Source organism: Neolamprologus multifasciatus, chromosome 10, assembly GCF_963576455.1.
Source record: "Neolamprologus multifasciatus chromosome 10, fNeoMul1.2, whole genome shotgun sequence".
NCBI lineage: Eukaryota > Metazoa > Chordata > Actinopteri > Cichliformes > Cichlidae > Neolamprologus > Neolamprologus multifasciatus.
The window spans coordinates 3,657,396-3,682,647 of record NC_140448.1 but is presented as its reverse complement, the minus strand read 5'-3'; the positions used below and the strand labels follow the sequence as shown (position 1 = coordinate 3,682,647).

Here is a 25,252-nt window from a genome sequence, read left to right as displayed (position 1 = left end):
GAATCCGCCATCTGGCCGAGGCCTTTCTGGGTGGAGCGTGCATGGGCTCTCTGGCTTCCTGCGACAGTTGAAATACATGCAGTTAGTGGGATTAGGTTAACTGGTGATTCTAAATTACCCGTGAGTGTGAATCAAAATGGTTGTCTGTGTTAGCTCTTCATTAGACTGGCGACATGTCCAGGATGTACCCCGCCTCTCGCCCTGTGAGAGCTGGGATAGGCTCCAGTGCCCCCTGGCATCCCTGATAAGGACAACTATGTGAATTTGTTATAAATTGGAGGGAAAAGGTGTGCATGCAAATTTTATGTTAACACGCCTTGAAATACCTCCTTAAATGAACTTAAAATAAGATTTCTACATTAATAAATGACTTTCTATTAGCATTGAGTATTTTTGTTGGGCTAATGTAATGTAATGGGTTGGATCAGCTCAATGAAGTTGGACTCAACTACAGTAAATAAGTCAATTCATCATTAATTAATTAAGTTGGCTTAACTCAAGTAAATTAAGTTGAAATAACAGAATCAGTCCCGTGGAAATGCTTTCCATTTTTTATGTGAATCCAAATAATTATTTTCGTGCAGGGAGTGAGAGTTAATTGTGCACACAAAGAAGATGATACTAAACAATCCTCATGTAATTTCTGTTAACAAGGTTGAGATGAGCAGTAAAACACAGACTAATGCTGCTTTTGTTAAGCTTTATAAAAAAATTTACTAAATTTGAAACATAGTTTATTTGGGAAGTGGTGAATGTCCTGCCCATTATCTGGGAAAGACACCTTGAAAATGGCTGAAATCCTCAAAAATAATGATCTTGTCAGGATAGCCGACATCGAGCCGCGACAGAGTTTAACTACTTCATTCTTTACGCTGTCATAAAATCAATGCTCCTGCTGCACTCTAAGCTTCAAAAAAGCAAAGGGGAAAAACACAATCAATGTTATTTTAAAATGAAACAAGCTTTGTGTTATTGTTGGCAAGACAGCACCCGAAAAAATGCAGTGATATGTCCTCACTGCCTGCAGACGCTGCTGTGCTGCGACGGTTTAAGGCACCTGATCATTTCCATATCATTTAGGAACATCTATGGTAGTCCCATAGAGTCTATATTCTAATTTACTTAATAAGAAAATCAGATCCTGAGATGTCCACGGATCTTACTTATTTCCAGATGAGGAAATATATATATGTATATATATATATATATATATATATATATATGTATATATATATATATATATATATATATATATATATATATATATATATTTATTCCACACTAAAGCAGGACCAGAAAAATGCTTTCAGATGACCCATCAGTTTTTACAGCTTCATGTTTTATGACATATAAATTTGCTGTTGGGGAACAATAAGTCAGTAGTGTTGAAAACAACCACTGAGGTTTGCTGCATGAAAAAACAAAGACTGGATTTGATTGATTTACCGATTGGCCGTCTGCTTTCCTTTGCAGCTTCCGTAGATGCATTGTATTTTCTTTTCCTGATTATAAGTCACCCTCACGTTAGTGAATTTAAGACTGAAATGAGGTTTAACTGAATGACTTGTGTTAACAAATAAGCCTTTAAAACAAATGATGTGTTTCAGTGCGATCGGAAAACCTGCACTCCTCGCAGTTATGTGTAATTTTATGCTGACTCTTTTTCTTAAAGACGTCATGGACTCATAAAAAAATTCAGATAGATAGATAGACTTTAAACCAAATCACTGGCTCGTGTCTAAAACCCCTGAGGGAAAAAACTGAAAAAAACCTGGCAGGTACAAAAGCAGACTCAAGAGCAGCACACGGCCCATAACCATACAGGTATTTCAACATTTTGTTTCCAAAACATTGTTGCAATATAATGTGTATACAGAAAGTCTGCTTGAAGCCAACCCAACCTGGTCTGTTTGCAAAGGGTCTTATTTTAGCCACACATGAAGCACCATAGTCGGTTCGTTTGCTTAAAGAGGGAGATCCTGGGGGGGAAATGGGCACATCTCAAAACATTTTTAAGCATTCATTTTCTAGTTCTGCTTATTTTTATTATCTTTCAGGTTCCACGGAGCCGGTATAGCCAGAACATTTGCTAAAATAAAGAAGCAAAACTGACTGTGAAATCTCATCGGTGCGTTCATGGATTAACTGACTTCTACAATACAATAACGTGTAACTGTTTTATTCAGTATGCGGGGTAAACCTTTATCCCACATATTGCTGTGGCAGGTCTAAAAGGCAGGTCTATGTCCTGGGCCACGGGCTCATCGTGTTGTTGCATTTTCACGTATATTAGAAATTTAAATATATTTAAATGGCTTCAATAAGTAAATCCAGTTGTATCTCTGTGACAAGATGCAAGAAAGTATCAACATTTTACTCCTTTATGAAGTCATTTATGTGATGGATGTGTCTGCAAAGTGTGGCAGTTACAGTGGAGTCATTTATAGAGCCAAACTGTCAATTAAATGCTCGGCTGTTCTTAAGCTGGTAGCACTGGCATCACTACACAGGAGTGAAAATATTGCATGTAGTTTGGATCAAACTTTAAATACGTTATTTGTTGTTTGTTGAAGTTCAGATTAGACCATATGGGCCCCATGAACTAACACGAACGCTACATCCTTGTGTTAAAGGACAGTTGTAATGTACGTGCGTTGTTGTTGGATTACTGTATCGGGCAGAGCGAGAAGGAGGATTTTCAATGTCCTGGTGCGAGTGGAGCTATTATCATACAGCCCTCGGGCTCACTTTCGGGATCTGTTTTGATCTTCAACAAACAAGCAGACATCAGCTTGTCAGCCAAGGATCTATTCCGACTGCAGCGGCTTCTGTTTGACTTTGCCAATTGATTCATCAACTTATTTTCTGATTGGTTTCCTGACAGCTTCCCCGATTCTCTGACTGATAGCTCTACGTTTTGCCTCGAGGTCAAACTGTGTGATGTGTCTGCTCAGACAAGAAGGCTGTTTTAAGAGGCTGCCCTGGGTGTTTAAGGTAACCTTCACACACTCTGTGGTGGTCAGTGAATATTTCAGCACGCTGCACATAGAAGTATAAAATATAGATTAAGGCACCGTGCTGAAAAATGAAAACAGACTCTGTGATTTATAATGCTACTTGATTTGGCAAGTGGAATCATTTTCATGTTTCATTCCTTTTTTCACATTTCTGCTGCTGCTGTGTGGCGCTGTGATTATGCAAGCTGGTGCTCCAAAGGAGGATGTTGCCATCTGCTGGGAGAAAAGGTGAATAGCATGGGGTAACAGCACAACCTTCATTTGTTGCCATGACAAAATAATGTATTAATACTGTCATATATTTATATTACTATATGTTTATGGATATGAATTAAATTCAAACTCAGTTTGAGCTAAATCGCAGTTATTGTTATAATGAAACTACAAAATGTACACTGATCAGATCCTGTTTACATCCTCAGTTCTGTTGCTAGATCCTTCTTCCAGTGCCATCATAAAGTTCTGATGTTTCCCATTAATATTTATATGTACTAGTTAGATGACACAGTTCATGTTAACAAAGCATGCTGACAGCTACAGTTATAACTATTACAACAATGCTATTCCTGAACATCTAAAGGATGACCCAGTTCTGTGTGAGAGGACTGTTCTCTTCCATCTTGCACTGAATTAATAACAGCTGACAGACCTGAAAGCCCAGTGTTTGGATGTTGGTGTTATTATCTCGGTCTGAATAATTAGGACAGAATGTGGACAGCTGAATTCAGCGCCTTACACTTGCAAGACCCCCACGCTGGCGTTCACAGACTATGAAATACCATAAAGGTAACAGATGTCATGAGCTTTGAAATGTTGCTGTGATAGGAGAAAATGATCATAACTGCCCCTAATAAATGAACAAACCAGGAATGTTGTCAATCATCTTTAGCCTGACAAGCAGCCTTTTCTATCCTTATCATCCTTTCATGGAAGGGGATGGCATTTTTTGCTCCAGAACCCCGAGTGAAAACCCCGGGTGTGGAAATTTGACTGTTATATAATTGTAAAGTAGCTCCTCCTTGAGGCCAAATGATTCCTCTCATCTTACAGGAGGTAAGGATCAGGAGTAGAAGGTGAACACTGGGCACCGAGCATGGAGGCATACTAAAGGGAAAGGCAGTTCTCAATATATGAGAATTAAAGTGAATCTGATACTAATACATCACAAAAAACAACAAAAACACGACTCAGAGCAAACCACTGCTGAGCTCAGTCTAGACAATATTTACTTTTAAGGAAATAATGTTATAAATTTTCTATATATTCAGTTTATTTTCTATGTTTTTTTTAAATGTAGTTTAAGAAGTTTTTAGTGCAGTAAAAACAAATTGCATGCCTTTGTCATTGGTCACCTACTAAAGATCCATTTTAATATACTTTAACACAACCGGCAGATGTGAAACATAAAAGTGTGATCAGAGGTCAAATGTGACATCATATTCAGATTCAAACTATAATGTGATATTTAAACTCACCGTATACCAGTATCATTTCCTAAATGTTGCCAATACAAACAAAGGCAGCAGAATTTTAAGCAAAGTTTGAGAGATAACAGACATTTTATCCAAATTTGACCCTATTTAACCACAAAGAAGAGGCCAGAGGTTCAAAGTAACGTGATATTTAGAATTTTCATATATAGTTCCCTATATGCCTATCAGAGATGGGCGAGTTACTGTAATCTGATTACTTTTTTCAAGTAACGAGTAAAGTAAGGGATTACTATTGCAAAAACGGTAATTAGATTACCGTTACTTTCCCGTAGGAACGCTGCGTTACTGCGTTACTAAAACCCTGATTTTTTTGCGAGAATGTCTCATGACAGTGACGTAAGCGAGTGCGACGTTCGTGACAACAGCTGTGTGCAGATCAACAATGGATCATATATCGAGTGCAGAGAGAGTATGAGCGTGCAGCGTTTAAAGCGTGGAAGTACTGACCTTACTTTGAGTTTGATTCCATAAAAAGTGACAAAAACATTAGTGTCCGTTGTGCGTGGGAAGAAAACTTCTTTTTACAGCGAAAAAACCCCCATAAACAAGCACCGAGTAGCTACGACGTAATGGGAAACTCACAGAGAAACTCGCAGATTCTTCCACTGACCGCTGCACACCTGCACCAGGACAAACCTCCGCCTACCCCACTCCTGCTTTACAGGTGAAAATAGAGCAACAGGACCGCTAGTCTTTGACTTTATTTATTTTCTGCTGTGTTTTACTTGCATCTATTTGAAAGACTGAGTGTAAACACAAAAAATATTTTATTTTATGTGCTGGAATGTGCAGAAAATAGGTTTAAATGTTAAACTAATTTCTTCCAGTCAGAGAATGTTGCAGATAATTTAATTTTTGCTTGATGCATAAAGTTAAAAGATTAAAACTAATAAAACAAGTTTTAAAAAGAGACTTTTCCATTTGATTACATTTTGTATGATGATTATGCAGAAAAAGTAGAATTGGGCTGAAAGAGCTATCGCTTTATCACCTATTCAGGTTGTAAATCGTGTTTTTAAAAAGTAACTAAGTAATTAATTACTTTTGAAAATAAGTAATCAGTAAAGTAACGGGATTACTTTTTGGGGGAAGTAATCAGCAATTAGTTACTGATTACTTTTTTCAAGTAACTTGACCAACACTGATGCCTATATGTTTTCAATGCAAACAATGACAGTAAGAAACATAGTTTTTAAATAGCTGTGTATAGGATTATTAGCACTCTGAGCTTCGGGTCAATCTATTGACCTTGAAGAAAATGTCAGAGGTCAGATTTTAAGTCTTTGTACTTATAGGTTGACAATACACCAAGCTTGTAAGAAAAAAGGTTCTAAATTATAAGGCTTTTTGTCTGTTTGTGACTGATAAATCATTAAGTTGACCATGAAGACCTCAGTGGATGTCAGCCAAATTTTAATAGATTGTTAACACGACCCCACTCTACACCCCTCCAAAGAGTTATCAGAATTCATTCAAAACTTTTCGAGTTTACAGACAGAATGACACGCATGCAAACAGTACCAAAAACATAAACTCCTTGGAGGAAAAAGAAAAAGGCAGCTGCCCAGAATGTGGCACACACAATGGTTAAGAGAAAAAGTCTTGTGGATCACATGAAAACTATGAAGTCAGAGCATGTCCAACACAAACACTTTAACAGTCTGGTGTGTGTATTTCACACCCAAGGATTATAGCTAACAGTGACTGTATGTTTTTCTGCTACCTGACTTTATAATGGAAAATTGGACCAGTACATCACTGTACAAACTGTGAATGTAAGTTGAAGGAGGTAAGACTTACTTAAAGGCATAGTTTTGGAACTTGTCTATCATTATAATGTCACATTTTCGTGTAAGGACTGATGCTTATCTAGCACTTTTCTACTCTACCTGGGCACTTTGTCTAAGATTCGTAGTCATAATGATGCATCGGGGCAACTTGGGGTTCAGTATCTTGGCCAAAGAAGCAGGGATCGAACACCCGACCCTCCGATTAGAAGACCAGTTGTAACCTTATCTTACAAAGCAACAAAAGCGATTGTTTTTAAATCATTTTAATTTCAATATATATATCTATAATAATATTCCTTGAAAAATTCTGTTTTCAAGGAAACTAAAACACAAACAAAATATCAAAAATATATCATTCTCAGTACTGATGCATAAACACTTCCCATGAAACTACTAAGGAGTCCCATGACTCCCAGGAGTCCCTTGGCGATTTGGTGCATTAAGAAATGTGCAATAACAATGTGGTTCAAATAAATCGCAAAATTTCTGGCTATAATTGTAGTTTGCATTAATTTTCTCCAAAAGTCCCGTTCATGACGGTAATGCAGTTCAACAGACCTGAGTAATCGATCCCAGCTCACAGGCAGCGAAGAGCAATGTTTTCATGCCTACTGACGACTTGCGCTAGTCACTCTGCCATGGCGTCTGTAATGTCGCTGATTAAGGAGGGGACATCGTAGCATCTCCTTTTTATATCGCTTTGGTGAACGGTATATCGTGCATTTTGCTACTCCTGGTTTGAATTTAACAAAATTTCCCACTGAACCGGCCATGACCGTGGAGCAGAATGTCCTCCAGCAGCATTCTCAGAAGGTAAGCTGCCATATGATAACTTGGTGGCTAGCTAACTTTAGCTTAACTGTATTCCTACATAGTTTAGGAGCTCAAAGAACGCAGAGGGTGGGCGAATTAGTTCCTTGGTTGGTAGGGTGTACCTTGAATTGTTGTTTAAAGACGTCTGCGTGACCCCTTTGTGAAGAACCGTTTGTAAATCCCACATAACTGCATGTTAGCTGGGCCTTACGTTACCCTGGGTCAGTGCTTTATTCAATATTTTGCTAGCCAGTGTACGTGCTAATGTAGCCGTTAGCGATAGCTAACGGTACCACGTAAAGTTAACTAAAACCCCAACGTCGTCCTTTACGCTGGGTTACGTTTAACAGAAGCTAGCTATTCCTGTATTATAACATGATGCTCTGCATGGTAACGTCAGCAATATGGGCTATTCGTCAATTAAAATAAACATGGCTAAGTGACAGTGACAGATTTAACGCTAGCTTGTCGACGTCTTCATAGTAACTAAATCTTTGATTTCTCTGACGGTTTTAGCTGAAGTCTTATGATAAACTACCCCCCCCCCCCCCCCCCCACAATCACCACCAAAGAAATGAATGTTTAGTTTGATCAAGTGCTTACTCTTTGTTTGTGTGAGCAAATGTTTCCTATGTTACTCATCACATATCTGATACCTTTGTTTACAAAGCATGTCCAACGGCGAAGGTGGAAACCCACCCGAGCAACGATGCTTGGCAGGCATTGAGTGTTCGGATTGCAAGCCAGGCGTGTGACAGTTCATAACTGGGAAGGCAGATTATTATGTTACATTTGATCACACCGCTCTCATTTTACCAAAGTGCATTAAGATCCGCTGCTTAGACGCCTAGTTATGCGATTTAGTCCGTGGCCACCATGCCCAGTACCGCATAGCTCTGGTTACTTATGTAACCACTTGAGTGATGTTGCTTAATCATAGGTTAGATGTTTGCTCCGCGGGTCCAGAGGAAAATAAATCATATTTTTGCAAAAGTCTTATGTAATTGCAGCGATGCTTTACTACACTTCATACAGTCCAGGAGCTCTGCAGCGCAGGCCTGCTGTGTTCAAATAAATCAGCTCCCCAGCCTTTAAAACATGAGTAAGCACCATCAGGCATATGGTGGGCTCATTACACAAGTTACGGTCTTAGGCAAACTAAATACTTGAGCCTCTGTAATGGCTCACACTTTAATTTTTTTCTGTTATTGAGCAGCCTGACCTTATTAGTGGCTGACATCATACTACAACAACAGCTGTTGAAATGTGTACTGTAATTAGGGCTGCCACTAGGGCTGGGCGATATGGCCTAAAATTCATATCACGATATAATTTGAAGCATGTGCGGTAACGATATATATCGCGATATATTATTTTCTTCTGTATAACGTATTTTCCACACTATAAGGCACACTTAAAATTCTTTAATTGTCTCAAAAATCGAGAGTGTGCCTTATGTATGAATTCTGGTTGTGCTTACTGACCTCGAACCGATTTTGGCGTGCAAAAATTGTCAGTAAACACTTCATCTGGCTGATGAATCTTCACGTGACATATTACAAAGTCTGTATTATTAACTCTGTAATTAGGCGCCATTCTTCTTATTTTACTTATTTTATGTCACTTCCTCTCTTGGCCAACATTGCAACATTCAATATATTTGAATGATACGGTTAGCGCCCAGCTAGCTCCTAGCATTTCTCAAGAGCTCTGGCTCCTTTTCGACTACCGGGACATTTAAACAATGGATAATCCGTATACAAACAAATTCATGCTTTTCTCTTCAACAGAGAGCGTTCCCCGATTGAACAACAGCGCCGTAAAATAAGAAGAATGTCGCCTTATTACAGACTTCATAATATTGATTTAGCAATGTGTCACGTGAAGATTCATCAGCCAGATTAAGTGTTTACTGACAATTGACAGTGATAGCGGACATCATCATTACTATTCCAATCAATCCTCTCCACACAGACAAGCATAAACACACTCGACTATCACTAAATCAAATTTAACACATGTTTGTAATGACGCTAATTCAGTTTACAATAGGGTTCATTCGCTCAGTCAGCAGGTGGCAGTATCCTCGTACACTGGGGAGTAAACTGCCATTAAACGAACAGAAGAAGAAGAAAACATCTGCACATGCGCGGTACGGATCGGGTAGACCCGATTTGTACGGTCCGACTTTGCACATGCGCAGCAAGGATCGGGGAGTCCCGATCCGTAACTATCTTTTTATTTTTCGTTTTTGTCTACATTGTACTGAAATGCTTCATTATTGCAAACATTTTAAGATATACTTATTATTCTTAACATCTTAACCGATACTCTGACCCATAACTATCGTAAAACGCTACAACCGGAAGTAGACACCTTTCGCGCATGCGGGGTACCGATCGGGTTTCCGGTACGGATCGGGTAGCGACATGACAGTTGGAAACTGAGCTGGGCTGCGCTATGAATTCTGGGACAGAGCTACTTCTTCTGGGTTTAACGGCAGCTGGCATCCTTGTACATGCAGTGCTGCCATCTTCTGTTTCAGTCCGTTACTACACTCTTAAATCCTACTACTTATTCCTGAGTCTTTTGTGATCTTACAAAGCTTCAAACGACGCGTCGACTATTAAATTAGTCGTCGACGATTTTGATAGTCGACGTAATCGTGACTAGTCGACTAATCGTGGCAGCCCTAACTGTAATACATTGTTTGTCTTGTGTTAATAAATATGTAGGGTTTCTGCTGATTCTGATTGGAGCATATGTATAAAGTAGTTTGGGTCTGATTTGTTTTGAAAGCAGATTAGTGTGTTTTGGGATATCGTTGTAGTCAGTTGTGCTTTATCAACACTCAGGGTGTGGTGCTGGTTTTCATGCAGAGACCTGTAGATAGCAAGATGAGAAAATTTGAAAGGACTTCTGATCCTGTCTGTACAATTTCTTTTCTTCATTTGTGTCACCCCCCCCCCCCCCTAAAAAAAACAAACAAACTGCTTTAAAACGTGTGTGCATGTGTGCGTGTCTGAGCAACTGTTCTTGTGGTAGTCTTGGCCCATATCTGTCACAGGTGCAACTTCCTTCACATTTCTTGTCCTGGGCTGCTTCCACATGTACATAGGTATCTTTTTGTTTTTAAACAAGGATTTTCTGCTTTAATTTTCAAAAGAATCTACATCCATGTGAAAATGCAAAGGAACAATGTCATGGTTATGCCAAAGCAACAGGTGGTGAAATGTCAGCCAGTCAAAAGCCTAACAGGAACAACAAAAAAACAAGGTACAGAGTTCTTACGTCAAAAAAGACAGGTGCATAGGTTTTTAAGGAATGCAAGACAAGAGCTTCATTTTCCTTATCCATATGTAAACACAGAAATGAGAGTTTCCAAAGGTCTTCGCTCTGGGACAACCTTTTCAGAAGCTCTGTTTTCATTAGATTAGTATAGGTGCATGAGCCACCGCACTACGACTACCTTTGTATCAGTGCTTTCTTTACCACTCACCATGCCTTACCATTCACAACAGGCCTGCTGTAACAGAAGCCGTAGAGAAAAGCTGTCTTCACTGTGGTCTTACAAATATTGTTTAAATGTTATGACAACTGAAGCGGGTGTGAGGAAGCATATGAACAGTTTCTGACTCATGTTTTATTTTAGACATTGGTCCTCGCATGTTAGTACTTGTTAAGCTTAAGTAAGATTAGTTGTTCTCTGTAGTGACAGGCTAAAAGTCAGAGTATCACTTCCTCTAGAAGGTTGATAGGAAGCGTGTATTCCTGTCAGCTGCGTATTCTCGTTTGATAAACTTGAAAGGTTATTGCAGACAAATTGGACTTGTTGTATATTCTGTTGCTGCAAGGTGTTAACTTTCCTTCATTCTCTACATTGACTGACTCTGCAAAAACATTTACTCTTGAGGGTTGACAGAAGCACAGGGAAAATCACATAACATCCATCAGTAACAGAAGTTAAGCCTCCAGCCTTGTAGAGAAAAACCTCCTTAGAGCTGGAGGAAGTGAATATCTTACTTGAGTTAATACGATATGGCTGGTGCAAATCTGAGGTTTTTTACTGAACAGCCTTAGTCTTAGAGCTGTCTTGGTCTCAAAATTCTATCATGACATTTCAGTGAAATTTGTGGTAATTATATGACGACACAGGAAAAAACAAAGCTAAGTTTATTGGTGTTTGCAGCCTTCAGGCAGTAGCATTTATTACTAGAAACCAAGTGAGGGGAGTTTTCCATCCTCCTTTTCTTAGGAGCTGCAGTCATTGATGACACACTACCTAATCTGAAGTGTGAATCTGTTGCTACAAGTTACCAGCAGTATTATAGACAATAGTAGTGACAGAGCAAATGTAGGTGCACAAGTAGACTTTGTAGTGTTTGGAAATGTTTACATAGAAGTATATAATACCTGATTAACACTTTGAAACTTTTGTGTTATTGTGCATGTCATGATATGGCACAGCCCTACTTTTGATCATCATGCATTCTGATGATGATACAGATTCTTAGCAGTTAATAAACTCACATGTCTTGTTTTATAGTAGTTTAACTGAAGAATCAGCTTAAAACAGTTACTATAACATAAGTTAGGCCGTTTTGTGTCCACATAAATGGAAACCTCATTGCTGAATTTAGCTGATCAGCTTGTATGGCATTTGCACAGTTGTTTACACTTGAATTGTAAATTGTTATTATCAGTATTTTAGATCCCATGTGAACATGCTGCAACTAAAGATTATTTTGGTAGTCGACTAATCTGCCAATTCTTCTTCAATTTTTTAATTAGTCAGCAATTATTTCAAGAACTCTTATCTCTGCTTCCTGTGGGCAAAAAACCTCCTGTTCTAGGCTCCAGTACTTCACCTGCTCAGGTCTGTCCACCTGTCAGTATCACCCTGTTGTCTCGTCCCACAGCAAATGAAAATAATCATTCAGGAAACATATGAATTTGAATGTATCTTTAACATTACTCAATAGGAGTGTCGGAATACAAATGAAATTAGTAAGGATAATGCAAATTAAAGTGCTAGTGGTATTTAAACAGAAAGTATTTAAAGTGCATATAGGAAAATAAAAAGGTTTCTGTCCATAAGGTCAAATAAAGCTTCAAATGAAATCAAAAATATTTTTTCTCAGTCTAAAATAACACGTTTCCATAACTTACAGATGATTCACGATTGTAGTGGACATGCTCTGGAGTGAGGCTTGCTCTTATCTTTGAGATGATGTTCCCAGCTGCTGAAAACCTGCTAAAGATGCTTTCTGTCATGACTTCAGCCATTGGAGAGGTGCATGAGCCTCTTTACAGGGCAAATTCATCTATACGCTTTTGCTTAATACTAGTAAAACAACCAAACAGAATCAGAAAAGACCAGTGTGTTTTTCAGATGGTGTAGTGTTTAATGCCAGTTAAACGGTTTATTTGATTATATGTATATAATTAGGTGGTGTTGTCCAACCCTCAGATTAACTACCTAACATTAGGTGGAGGAGGTTTGTTATTCAGAATAAACGCTAACATTAATATGAGAAAAAACAGAAACAAAGAGACAGCGTAACGACTCCCGTTTAATGGTTTACTATCGCATTTCACTCATTAGCTAACAAAACTGAAATGGGGTTCGTTTAGCAACCATCATCCAGGGAAGTTTCTGACTATACAATATTAACATAAACAAAGTATCAACGCGACACACTAAAATGGACCCATTCACATTCGAGGTCACAGCTCCATGGTGCTGGTGTTTGATGCACTCGTGCACTGCAGTAGTGCTGGCATGGAAGGAAAGCTCCACTTTGCACAGTCTGCATTTAGCTGTTAGTTTTCTGTTAAATGCTTTCACATTTAATTCTCTCTCCTCCTGTCTTGCTGCTCAAGCTTTGTCCTTCTTCGTTAGTACTGAGTGCAGTCTTGGCAGACGATAGAGGTGATACTGCCCCCATAGCTTCCTGTAGTGTATTGCAGTTACACAAACACAACTACATGGTATTATTATATAATGCATCAACAAGCTTTCCAGCTCTGATATCTAAGATTAAGAATTCAGTATTTTTGGTAATTGGAGTTGTTGTCCTGGTTTGTTTACCTTTACTGTGCAACAGCATAGCTCAGAACAGCTGCTGCTTTGTGATATGCCGTGCTCCCAGACATCACTTTTTTTCACTGCTTTTTGTGTCGTAGCTGGAGCAACACCATCGAAAGTGTTTAGAAATGTTTTTTGCATAGGTGGTGCACAACGTTGCCATGGATGTTTGTTGTGCAATTAGCTTATAGTGTGTAAATAACATACAATAATGAGTCCTAAATCATGAAAGAGCCCTTTAAAGTAATTTTCTTGTCAGTCGCCTGTTCCACCTGTGAAAGCTACAGTCTGTAGACCTCTCAGTCAAGACTTATGACGTCCGTATCGGATGTTCAAGTTGTTTATTGTTACAAAATTTACATGATATTAATAATTTCATTTACCACAGGTGCACTGCCTTTCACACTGTGTTGTTACTGCAACACACACAATCCAGAAAGCTTGCCTGTTGTTGTTTTCAAGAGGCAGCCAATCAAATGAAAGCAGACTTTTAGTGGGAAGTTGTTGTTTTTTTGTTTAGGGGGCTGCAGCAAGGTCCAGCAGAAAATCAGTAAAAATCATTTTTGAACTTTGAGTTTTAAAAAGTTACTATATTTGAGTTAAAGAATTGCATCTGTCTGTCTGTAATAGACTATGTGGGGGGGGCGATTGTGGCTCAAGAGTTGGGAGTTCGCCTTGTAATCAGAAGGTTGCCGGTTCGAGCCCCAGCTTGGACAGTCTCGGTCGTTGTGTCGTTGCCTACTGGTGGTGGTCAGAGGGCCCGGTGGCGCCAGTGTCCGGCAGTCTCGCCTCTGTCAGTGCGCCCCAGGGTGGCTGTGGCTACAATGTAGCTGCCATCACCAGTGTGTGAATGGGTGGATGACTGAATGTGTAAAGCGCTTTGGGGTCCTTAGGGACTAGTAAAAGCACTATACAAATACAGGCCATTTACCGTCCATCTATAGATAGACAGACAGTATTAATTTTGTAATTATTATTACTACTATAAGTCTACATAAATAGTGTCCTGACTGCAGCTGTTAGCCTAATATCATGTAAGAGAACTGTTCAAGATCATTTAATGTGAGGCAAAAGTGACTTTGGTGTGGCTGTGGTTGTTATTGATTAATCAATGTTCAGTTAAACACTTTTTTTCTTTAATTGGGCTGCCTTTTTTTTTTTTTTTTTACCTTTTATTGGACAGCGTAGTGGAGAGCACATGGGACTGTGAAACAGTGAATGGTAAGGGACAGAGTCAAAGCCATGCTCCTGCAGGCTTCCTGCATATGTGTTACCTGCTCAACCAGGTGAGCGATAGGAGCGCTCAAGATAGTTAAACACTCCTGATCATTTGAATCAGTCTCTGAGGAACACTGACAGCTAGTGCAGTGTTTGTCTGTGCCTTCCCCCGAGGAATCCAGCTAATGAATAATTTTGTTATTGTTAATCTGCCTATTTTTTTTTTCTCCTAATCATTTTATCCATGAAGTGGCAGGGACACGGAAAGATGCCAACTACAATTTCCCGAAGACCATTATGATAAAATCATTAAATGATTAAACAACTCCCACTAAATATCGAGCCTTCCCACATACCCTTAGATGGGATTGATTAACATGCTGTGCTTTTTGTAAATCATCTAGCTGCCAATGCACGTCTGTACATTCTTATGAGTTAAGAGTAAATTATTTATTGATTTAAACTGAGTTGTTGGCTTTTCATCCCAGTTAAGGGGGGAAAGCCAGTGACGTGGTTTTTGTTTTTGTGTTTTGAAGAAGAAGAAGAAGAAGTTGGACCTGTAAAATAGTTTCCATCATTCTCAGGCTCTGTTATCAACCCCGTCTTGATGATTTTTCTTCTTCAACAGCACCAGCAGACACTACTGAACCAGTTGAGGGAGGTCACAGGCACCACAGATGTACAGTTGCTTCAGCAGGCCCTGCAGGTACATTTTGAAACACAGGCTAAAAACGGGAAAAGTCAGGGATATTGTGTGTTTACAGTAGATATTTTTTCAGTGGGAAATGTGAGAGTTTTCTGTCTTAAACGTAGGTTCAGTTTATTCTAATGGGACTGTTGACACAAGTTACGCTGTGCAGTCATTTCTCCCAGAGCAAAGTTTTACTTTGTATTAAATGCAGGTGTTTTTGAGGCTCTCTAGTCTTTCCCTGCAGCTAATAATTTTCTTTAAATTACATGGAGACATTAACCTAAACATGCTGGTGCTGCAGGTGAGTAATGGAGACCTGGGTGAAGCCGTGGCCTTTCTGACAGAGAAGAATGCCAAGGTTCCTCAACAAGATGAGACGACTTACTACCAGACGTCCCAGGTGGCCAGCGACAGATACATCAGCGTGGGCAGCCAGGCAGACACGAGTGAGTAGCTTGGTTCAAGTTTTGGTGCTGTTATAGTTTCAGAACAGCACGTCAACATCCAGTGGTCCCACAAGCAGACATACTCACTTCAACACTCACATAAATTAAGAGCTGACTAAGCTAATCAAGTATATTTGGCTTTAACTTAAGGGGATTTTAGCATTTTGATGTAAACAATCCTGTTCTTATTTTCAAATTTCAGTCACTGCTAATAAGCATCTCTTTCTCATCTTTGGTTGCTTCATCACATGATTTGCTGAACAAGTTACTGCTGTTGCAGTCCTTCATATCATTCAGCTTGGATTTTTTCCAGTCTCTCATAGCATGGCTGGACTGTCTCCAAGTCCATATTCCACGACTATACTTGCTACAGTAGTCTTGAATAGCCCTGGAGATCCTCTATACCCAGACCCTGCACCAGCTACCAGTGTGGTTGGACTATGTCTGCGGGTCAAGCGTTGTCACTAGATGGGTAGCTGGTTGCTTCAGTTGGCAAAATGAGCATTTCATGAATGTTGTTAACATATAACTAATATAACAGAGCATACATTTGTTGTATGCTGTTACACGTGCACATGTATCCGGACCCTGTCATAATTAGAATTTAAATGTGTGAGAAACTTGGATATCTGTATTAAAATGTCATGTTTGCCATGTTTCACATCATTATTGTGTTATTCAACCGCACTTGACCAACGCAAAGTTTTAGTCCAGGACACTAAGTATCCAGAGTGTAAATGATGGTTGCATGTGAGTGGTGAGCCAAACCAAATTGCTGTCGTGTGTGCTTTGTTGATGCAGACGTGATTGACCTGACTGGAGATGATAAAGATGACTTGCAGAGGGCCATTGCCCTCAGCTTGGAGGAATCCAACCGGGCATTCAGGGAGACGGGCATCACTGATGAAGAGCAGGCCATCAGCAGGTATCAGCGACTGACAACAACTTTGACAGGAAACGGTATTTTAAGAAATCCACACTTTTCCCTGGGTGTGATGAAGATAAGATAACCTTTATTAGTCCCACGCGTGGGAAACTCACTACATAGAAGACATAAGCTTCGAAGGGGGGGTGAGTGTAGGTCTGTGTCAGTGTACATGCATATGTGTGCGTATGAGTGTCTGTGAAGGTTCTCAGTCATCCAGGTCGTCGTAGTCAAAGGAGCTTGCAAAGAAAAGCGTCTGGACTTCTTTAAGTTACTTGAAGACGTTTCACCTTCATCCGAGAAGCTTCTTCAGTTCTAAGGTCAAATGGTGGAGAGTCCCAGATATAAACCTAGTGGGAGTTTCCCCCCACAGAGGGACAAAAGGACCCCCTGATGATCCTCTAATCGCCTGAGCCAAGGTGTGAAACTGGGTGTGGGTCCCAATCAGCCAGAGTTTCGGGTGAGTTCATTGTGAAACCTGGCCCCACCTTATCATGCGAATTCCTGAGGTCAGATGGCCCAGGATGTGAGTGGGCGTTAAGGCGTCTGGGAAGGGATCTCAAAACTGGATTATAGATGGCAGAGAGTTGGTGTCGTAAACCACCGCCTCTGTTCAAAGATGGTCGCTCACAGTGGACATAGATGGCTTCTTTCACTCCTCTTCCTTTTGTCCCTCTGTGGGGGGAAACTCCCACTAGGTTTATATCTGGGACTCTCCACCATTTGACCTTCTCGGATGAGAGGTGAAACGTTTTCTAGTAACTTAAAGAAGTCCAGACGCTTTTCTTTGCAAGCTCCTTTGACTGTGCGTATGAGTGTGTGTGTGTTCAGCCAGACATGCGGCCCCCGCCAGGGGGGCCGCATGAGATGAAGATGGTAGTTGTTTTGGTTAATGTGAACAAACTGCATCCAATTTTACAATTGGTCTAATGTCCGTCACTGGTCAAAGGTCTCTCTCCTTCCTCAAGATGTTCTCCATATAGCAGAGTCATGAGCTTCTCCAAGATCTTATCCATATTGCGTTCAAAAACACAGTCTGAGTACTCACAGCCCTGCCCATCGTCGATCATGTCGGCCAGCCTTGTGGAATTTTGAACAGCTGTAGCTGCTTCTTGTTCTTCCATAAGCCGGGTCCGAGCCAGCTCCAGTCAGCCAGAACTCTGTTATCATGGTTCTGAATTGGTAGATGTCGTTCAATGTCCTCCATCGAGAGTGTCGCCAGACACCCGACGCGACCGACCATCGAGTATCCGGCAGCAAACGTCTCCGCAGGACAATCAGGCTCTCCCAAGCCCAGGAGTTGTCAATTTCATTAAGGGAGCAGTTGATCAAATCCATAATTCTTCTTTAGGTTTTTAGAGAACAAGTCTGGGAGACTCTTAGGGTTAGAGAATAAGCGAGACATGAGAAGCCAAGCAGGAACGATAAGGGAGAAGGAGAAAGTGCGACCGCCTCCGTCAAGAGCCAAGAGAAGAAGTATTAAAGTACTATACTTACTCTTGTATTGTGAAACACATGATCCCTGTTGTAATAAATAGAACTAGGTCAGGTCAAATAGTTGCTGTGTCTTTGCAGCATATGTTATCTGTTTAATAGTAAATAATTTATATCAGAGAGAAAATTCATGCGTTACACAACCCGTCTGTTTCTCAGGAGTAATACTGCAGTGACTATCTGACCAATAATTTTGTTTTATTATTTAGATATTTTTGGCCACCATCCAGAATGGTACTTGATGGTCTGTTACTATGTAATAAGTATTTTGCACAGTGGCCATCAGGATGAGCCTTTCTGTTGTCCGACTGTGTTCAGGTTCCTGTTCTTTCGATGATGTGAGTTTTTTAGCAGATGAGTAGAGCGAAAGAAATTTGACCTTTTGGGAGATGCAGAGTAAATAACCAGCAGCAGGTGATGTAGTGACCCACACACAAGTTCATTTCCTCTATCTTGTTTTTATTTCCTTCCTGCTTTTCCAGAGTTTTGGAGGCCAGTATAGCAGAAAACAAAGCGAGTCTGAAGCGCACTCACACAGAGGTATGGAGCGACTCACCCAACCCACACGACAGGAAGAGGATAGACAACTGCCCCGTGGGTCTGAAAAATGTCGGCAATACCTGCTGGTTCAGCGCGGTCATTCAGGTAGGCACACACAAGTGGACACATGTACTTCCTGAGGGCTCAAAAGCAAGTGAACAGGATTGTTTCAAACTGAAAGCCCTTTTTGTTTGTCAGCTGGACTCTTTGCTGTTTATTTTACTGCTGTTTATTAACTTTTTTTTAAATTGGCAGCACGGTGGTTAGCACTGTTGCCGCACAGCAAGAAGGTCCTGAGTTCAATTCCACCATCAGGCCGGGGTCTTTCTGTGTGGAGTTTGCATGTTCTCCCCGTGTTTGCGTGGGTTCCCTCCGGGTACTCCGGCTTCCTCCCACCGTCCAAAGACATGCAGCTTGTGGGGATAGGTTAATTGGATAATCCAAATTGCCACTAGGTGTGAATGTGTGAATCAATGTGAGTGCGAATGGTTGTCTGTCTCTGTGTGTTGGCCCTGCAACAGACTGGCGACCTGTCCAGGGTGTACCCCGCCTCTCGCCCTACGACAGCTGGGATAGGCTCCAGCGCCCCCCGCGACCCTGAAAAGGATAAGCGGAAGCGAATGGATGGATGGAGATTTACGAAGGCTTTTGAGTTCTTGGCCTTGAGATTCCTTAATGCATCCCTGCTTATGAAGCAAATATCACTGCTGTAATCTGCAGCAGTCATCTTAAGTAGGAGTGAATAGACAGTTAAAGAGTCTAAATCCTTAATGCTGGGTGCAAGAATATGTCAACAAGACCCAGCTTCTTGTATGCTGGGAGCTGAGTGGTAAAATGTGACCTAAGGTGAAATATGGTAGATCAACATTGGATACACTATCACATGGTGCTTGGCACCAGTGTTTCATCTTACCCCTACTGTGGAGTAGAAGGCGCTCCTTAAACCTGACACCACTGCAGTTAGAAGAACGGGAGTAAACAAGTTTCTCTTCTCTAAATTCAAATTATGATAATGTTCAAAGATCTCCAGTGGACTTTTTAAAAAAAAGAAACATATTTATAATGGCTTTTAAATTAAAAAATGCATTTACAAAACATCAATAAATTTGCTGCGTGCTCTGCAATATTTATAGTTTTCATATTTGTAACAAGTCGCACCAGAATCTGATGTAGTGACCGTTTCCTCTTTAGTGTCTTTTATCACAGTATTTAATGGGGTGGGCCATGATAGCTGGAAGGGAAGTCTGAATGTAACTGTAAACAGCTTGAGCTTTCAATGAAAGCATTTGTTTTATTTAGGAAGTTGTAGAAAATAAACCCAACGTGACCCAACGAGTCAGCTCACTGCTAAAGCTTCTGTGTAATGACAAAGATTTGAAGCCATGTCAGGCAAATACAGATCAGTTGTCAGTTTATTTACAGGTTTTCTGAGTTAATAAAACATTCAATCCTATTATGTGAACCAAATGTGGTTTCTTTTGGAGGGAATCGCCATTCTGGTGAGACGTTAAATCATTTTCACCTAGTTAAGCACAATTTGCAGGTGAAATTTGTAAATCTCACTAGACAAAGTAACATACTTGTGATCCATAATTTTAACCAAAGTTATTTTTTCTGTCTTGTTGCTAATATAATTCAGCTCACTAATATAATTTAATGGTGAGCTGAAAGGTGATTCCAGCAGTGGAAACGGTGTCAGAGGTAGATGAGGATGAAAGGGGAAAATAATTATAGATGAAATATGATATCTCTGATAGACCATGTTCTTGTCTCTATAGTAATAACATATGAAAAAAGGAATAAAGGGTATGATGTTTGTTTTACATATTTAAGTACTTACAGGCTGTGTCTCATTAATATTAATCACGTAATATTCTTAAATGTTTACTAGATTTAGTCAAATTCTTGACTTTTTCTGTGTGACAAATGCAAAAGACATTCATGGATAAATCAGTTTATCATAGAAGTGTACACTGACTGGCCACTTTATTAGGTGTACCTTGTTAATATTGAGTTAGAAGCCCGTTTGGCTTCATAGCTTCTTTAATTCTTTGTGGTATAAATTCAACTATATGCTGGAAACAGTCCTCAGAGATTTTGGTGCATATTGATATGACAGCATCACACAGATATTGCAGATTTGTCATCATGCCTTCCTGTATGCAAGATTTCACTCATTTTTCTTCATCCTTCTTCAACCTCAAGTCTCTGTTCAACTTGCTCGAGTTCCAGAGGCTGGTGCTCAATTACTCACCGCCAGCCAGAGTCCACGACCTGCCTCGTAATCAAAAGGTGAGAGCCCTACCTCTTCAGAGCCGACAGGGTAAAGCGAAGCACCGATTATTAAGTCTGTGCATGATGTCGTCCAAGGCTTTCAAGTTCAGTTGACTGCCCTGCTTCATGTCCCATTTATATAATAGCAGTGGCGCTACAGCCTGTCACAGCTAGCAGTGCTTTAGCTCTGAGGGTTTGACCTTCTTAGAAACATTTGCCATCATTCAACAGCTGGCGATCGTGCCCTAAGGTCACTCCAGCTTATCATTTTGCCCCCTGACAGTTAACTTAACTGACTGCTAGCAAGCTGTAAGAAGTGCCGACTGGCGTGAAATGTTTGAAGTCTTGGTATTTATCTGCCAGGATAGAGATCAGCATGCAGAGCAAATGTGTTATGATTGATCCAGGAGCTTTTTAAAAAAAAATTAATTAATTATTTCAAATTCATCTTGTCACACACCGATATACTAGCAGTGTAGTTCCCAGGATGTCTTCACACCTTTTCCTTACAGAGCCCTCACCGTAGGTTTAGTCGCCTGTTGCTAATCTGGTCTAAGCCTCTGCTCTAGAAGCATAGTTTGGGGTGGTCATCCCTTCATCTCACTTCCCTCTGTTTTAATCACTGACCCTTTGCTTTAGTGCTACATTGCTACAGGCTGGAATCTAATCTTTACATAAACATCCCTGAACAGAAAAACAAGTGAGCTTTTTGTAATCTGCTTTCAAACCCTGTATCTTGTTGGCATTATGTCACTGCGCTGTCATTGCTGATGTTAAAGATAAGGAACTCAAAGTCAAAATGTATAATTTTATAATGTATAAAAGATTGTATGTATTTTCTCTGTGTTTTGACATGTTATGAAAATACAGTTAAAACTATTACAAAGTCAAAAAAATATATATTTAAAATAATATGCATGAACACAAACCTACGTTGAGTAATATTAAAATGTAAATTTTAAAAGAACGGTAGAAGATGGGTCCAATGAAGCCTTCTCAATATTTGAAACCTCAGAGTTTTTGTTTTGGCCACTGCTGTGTTGTTTTGATGGCGACCACATGTCAGCAGCGTGTCAGAGGGTGGAACGCTAACTAGCTTAGCATAGCTTGGCATAGCAGTAGGGCTGCTCAATTAATCGAATTTTAATCACGATTACGATCTGGGCTTTCAACGATCATTAACCCTTTAAGACCTACCATAGAACCAAGTCCGCCAGAGCTTATATTATATGTTTACATGCTGTGGAGCCATTTTTGGGAGCATTTCAAGTTGCTATACATCAATACAACCATTATAGCCTAAATTTTAATAATATGTCTGCATTAAGTGCATAGTGATTACATAAATTGCAAAAAAGTGCAATAAACTACAAAAAAATTGAAAATCGTTTTTGTTTTTTTAACATATATTTCTAGTTAGAGAAATTTAAGAGGCTTATCCCTCAAAACTGTAAATACAAAAAAGTTGCACAAAATAGTTTCCCACCACAGGAAATTTATTTTGAGTGCCTTCATAGTTTTATTTTTGAAATACACCAATTTTTATATACTGCAGGAAAAACGAAAATAAATATTATGATGCAAATTTGCAAAAAAGCAGCATGTGCATCAAAATAAACTATTTCCAGCAGTGCAATATGAGTCCTAAGCATCTCAGAAACGACACAGAAAGTCATAAAGTCAAACATAACTTTTAAAAACACCAGTATAGGCTCATTGAGGCCCGGACGATAAAAAACTACATTTCCGCGACATGACGTCACTTCCGGTTTCGGGCAGGTCATGGCGGACATGCGATAGTTCGCGCTGACGTCTAATCCAATGTAGGAAGTGTTATGAACAGCTGATCGGATCGGTAAAGCCTGTTTCTGGAATATTATGTTTTTGTTGCTGCAAGTGCTTTTTATGCAGTTTTTGCAAAGCTATATGTGGAAGGAAACTGTGACCGAGGACAAGCTGATGGCATAAGATGTAAGTACAACTCCTCAGGTTTCATATGCAAAAAAAATTATTGCGCTAGCTCACGTGATTGCAGAGTTACCGGGATTTAAAAATAGTTACGCAAAACAGAGCGTGCCCGCTCCGACCGGTTTTAAAGGGTTAAAAATGACTGAGCCGATTATTAGCCCCTCCCTCGTGCTTTACTCTCGCGCTGCTCCGTGTGGCAAATTGAGCGCACCTCTCTCCATTTCGAACACGTGTCACAACAATTAAGAGCAGCGGTCTCCAACCTTTTTTGCGCCACGGACCGGTTTATGCCCGACAATATGTTCACGGACCGGCCTTTAAGGTGTCGCGGATAAATACAACAAAATAAAACTAGTACCGGTACCGAAAAAAAGAAAATTTATTCATAACACACGTGAAAAGACCCAGGAAAACCGAGTTAACGATAAAAACGACAACAAAATAACGCTGAAAACCGATAAAAACCCTGAAAACTATACATTTCACACCTGAGCCTCAACTCTCGCGGCCCGGTACCAAACGACTCACGGACCAGTACCGGTCCGAGGCCCGGGGGTTAGGGACCGCTGATTAAGAGGACGGCTGATTAAGAGGACCCGAGGGAAGCTCGGAAAGCTAAGCAGAAGTTATTTGGAGAGGAGAGTGACTGCCGTTGGTTGAAAAGAGAGGTAAAAAAAACTTCAGTGGTGTGGAAACATTATGGGTTCGCGGAGTCAGACGTGGATCAAGTAGACACTTTGCTACAGTGTCGTAGCTGCACCACAGAGCAACACTGCAAAGTTCACTAAACATAGATGTTTACATTTTTCATTTATTTTTTATATTGCAAACATTTGCACTGTTCAGTATTTGCACAATATTTTATATTATTTTTGACAATCTTTAAAGTCATTATTCAACACATTGTTATTGTTAAATAAATATCGTCAAATAATCGAGATCTCAATTTCAGTGAAAATAATCGTGATTATCATTTTTGCCATAATCAAGCAGCCCTACATAGCAGCTAATTAGAGATAATTGACAGATTACTAAAATATTACAGTTTTATTCAAACTGCAGCTCAGACTTCTTGGACTGCTCCTACATCATAGCAAGCTGCATTATGTCAGGTGCCTGACAGGAATAAACAACGCTTGAAAAGGAACAAAAACATGGATATCAAAGCCAGTTCAGTCTCTCCATTCATTTAAAATGACACCTAGCATTCGTTTTTGGATATTAATGGAAACATACTTTTTGATACTTTAGCTTTGCCTTCATTTTTTAATAATAATTGAGAAGATGCCTTTTGTTTATGACCTAGATTGCTTGTCTTCAGTAAGTTTGATCCACTCAATTGTTGACACGGATCGTGTTCTTTGTCCAGGAGCACAGAAACCTGCCCTTCATGCAGGAGCTGAGGAACCTTTTCTCTCTCATGGTGGGCTCCAAGAGGAAATATGTAGATCCATCACGAGCTGTGGAAATCCTCAAAGATGCCTTTAAGTCGAGTGAGTCACAGCAGGTAAGCCTCTTTCTGTTACAACCTGCTTTGCAGAATTGTACCCCAATGAAAAGACCTTTTTTGCAAGGAGGTCAGAGATTATGTTCTTAGTCCTGTGTTAGCCTTTCATACACATCGAATCAAAGCAACTGAAAGCATTTTTCAAATTGTACGGTGCTGTGAAAAACTTGTCAAATTTACACGTTTCAGAGCATTAAAGATTAAGATAACCAGAGTAAATGCAAAAACCTTTAAATAATGATTTCATGTATTAAGGGTAAAAGCTATCTAAGTCTACCTGGCACGTGAAAAGGTAATTGCCCCCTTTGTTAAATCATGAAAGAACTGTAATTAACCACATTTTTGGACAGCTGAGTTTAAGGCTTTGCCAGGGCCGTTATCCATAAATGGAGAAAATGTCGAACAGTGGTGAACCTTCTCAGGAATGACCCGCGTAACAAAATTAAATTCTGTCGACTGACGGGATGAATATTGCACTTTTTGGAAGGTCTGAGCTCTGTTACACCTGGCAGAAAATTTATATAGTATTTCATCTGAAAAAAACCCAAAAACCTCTTACCAGCAGAAAACATGGTTGTAGTAGTCAAAGGAGCTTGCAAAGAAAAGCGTCTGGACTTCTTTAAGTTACTTGAAGACGTTTCACCTCTCATCTGAGAAGCTTCTTCAGTTCTAAGGTCAAATGGTGGGGAGTCCCAGATTTAAACCTAGTGGGAGTTTCCCCCCACAGAGGGACAAAAGGACCCCCTGATGATCCTCTAATCGCCTGAGCCAAGGTGTGAAACTGGGTGTGGGTCCCAATCAGCCAGAGTTTCGGGTGAGTTCATTGTGAAACCTGGCCCCACCTTATCGTGCGAATTCCTGAGGTCAGATGGCCCAGGATGTGAGTGGGCGTTAAGGCGTCTGGGAAGGGATCTCAAAACTGGATTATAGATGGCAGAGAGTTGGTGTCGTAACCAACTCTCTGCCATCTATAATCCAGATCCTGGCG

General features: G+C 40.1%; 1 protein-coding gene across 6 annotated transcripts in view; it reads left to right on the top strand.

Annotated features, from left to right (window-relative positions):
- Positions 1–6,775: 6,775 nt before the first annotated feature.
- The window catches only part of usp25 (ubiquitin specific peptidase 25), a 43,743-nt gene continuing 25,266 nt past the window's right edge, over positions 6,776–25,252 (top strand). For 2 of the 6 annotated variants that reach the window (XM_085175930.1, XM_085175929.1), the window contains exons 1-7: positions 6,779–7,113; positions 15,048–15,125; positions 15,412–15,556; positions 16,358–16,481; positions 18,458–18,620; positions 20,721–20,807; positions 24,127–24,264. In XM_085175930.1, the coding sequence (XP_085032056.1) occupies positions 7,072–7,113; positions 15,048–15,125; positions 15,412–15,556; positions 16,358–16,481; positions 18,458–18,620; positions 20,721–20,807; positions 24,127–24,264 (777 nt within the window). In that variant the 5' untranslated portion in view covers positions 6,779–7,071. Of the gene's footprint in view, positions 7,114–15,047; positions 15,126–15,411; positions 15,557–16,357; positions 16,482–18,457; positions 18,621–20,720; positions 20,808–24,126; positions 24,265–25,252 lie in introns of all 6 variants that reach the window. The other 4 variants (XM_085175927.1, XM_085175926.1, XM_085175928.1 and 1 more) reach the window with 4 other exon arrangements.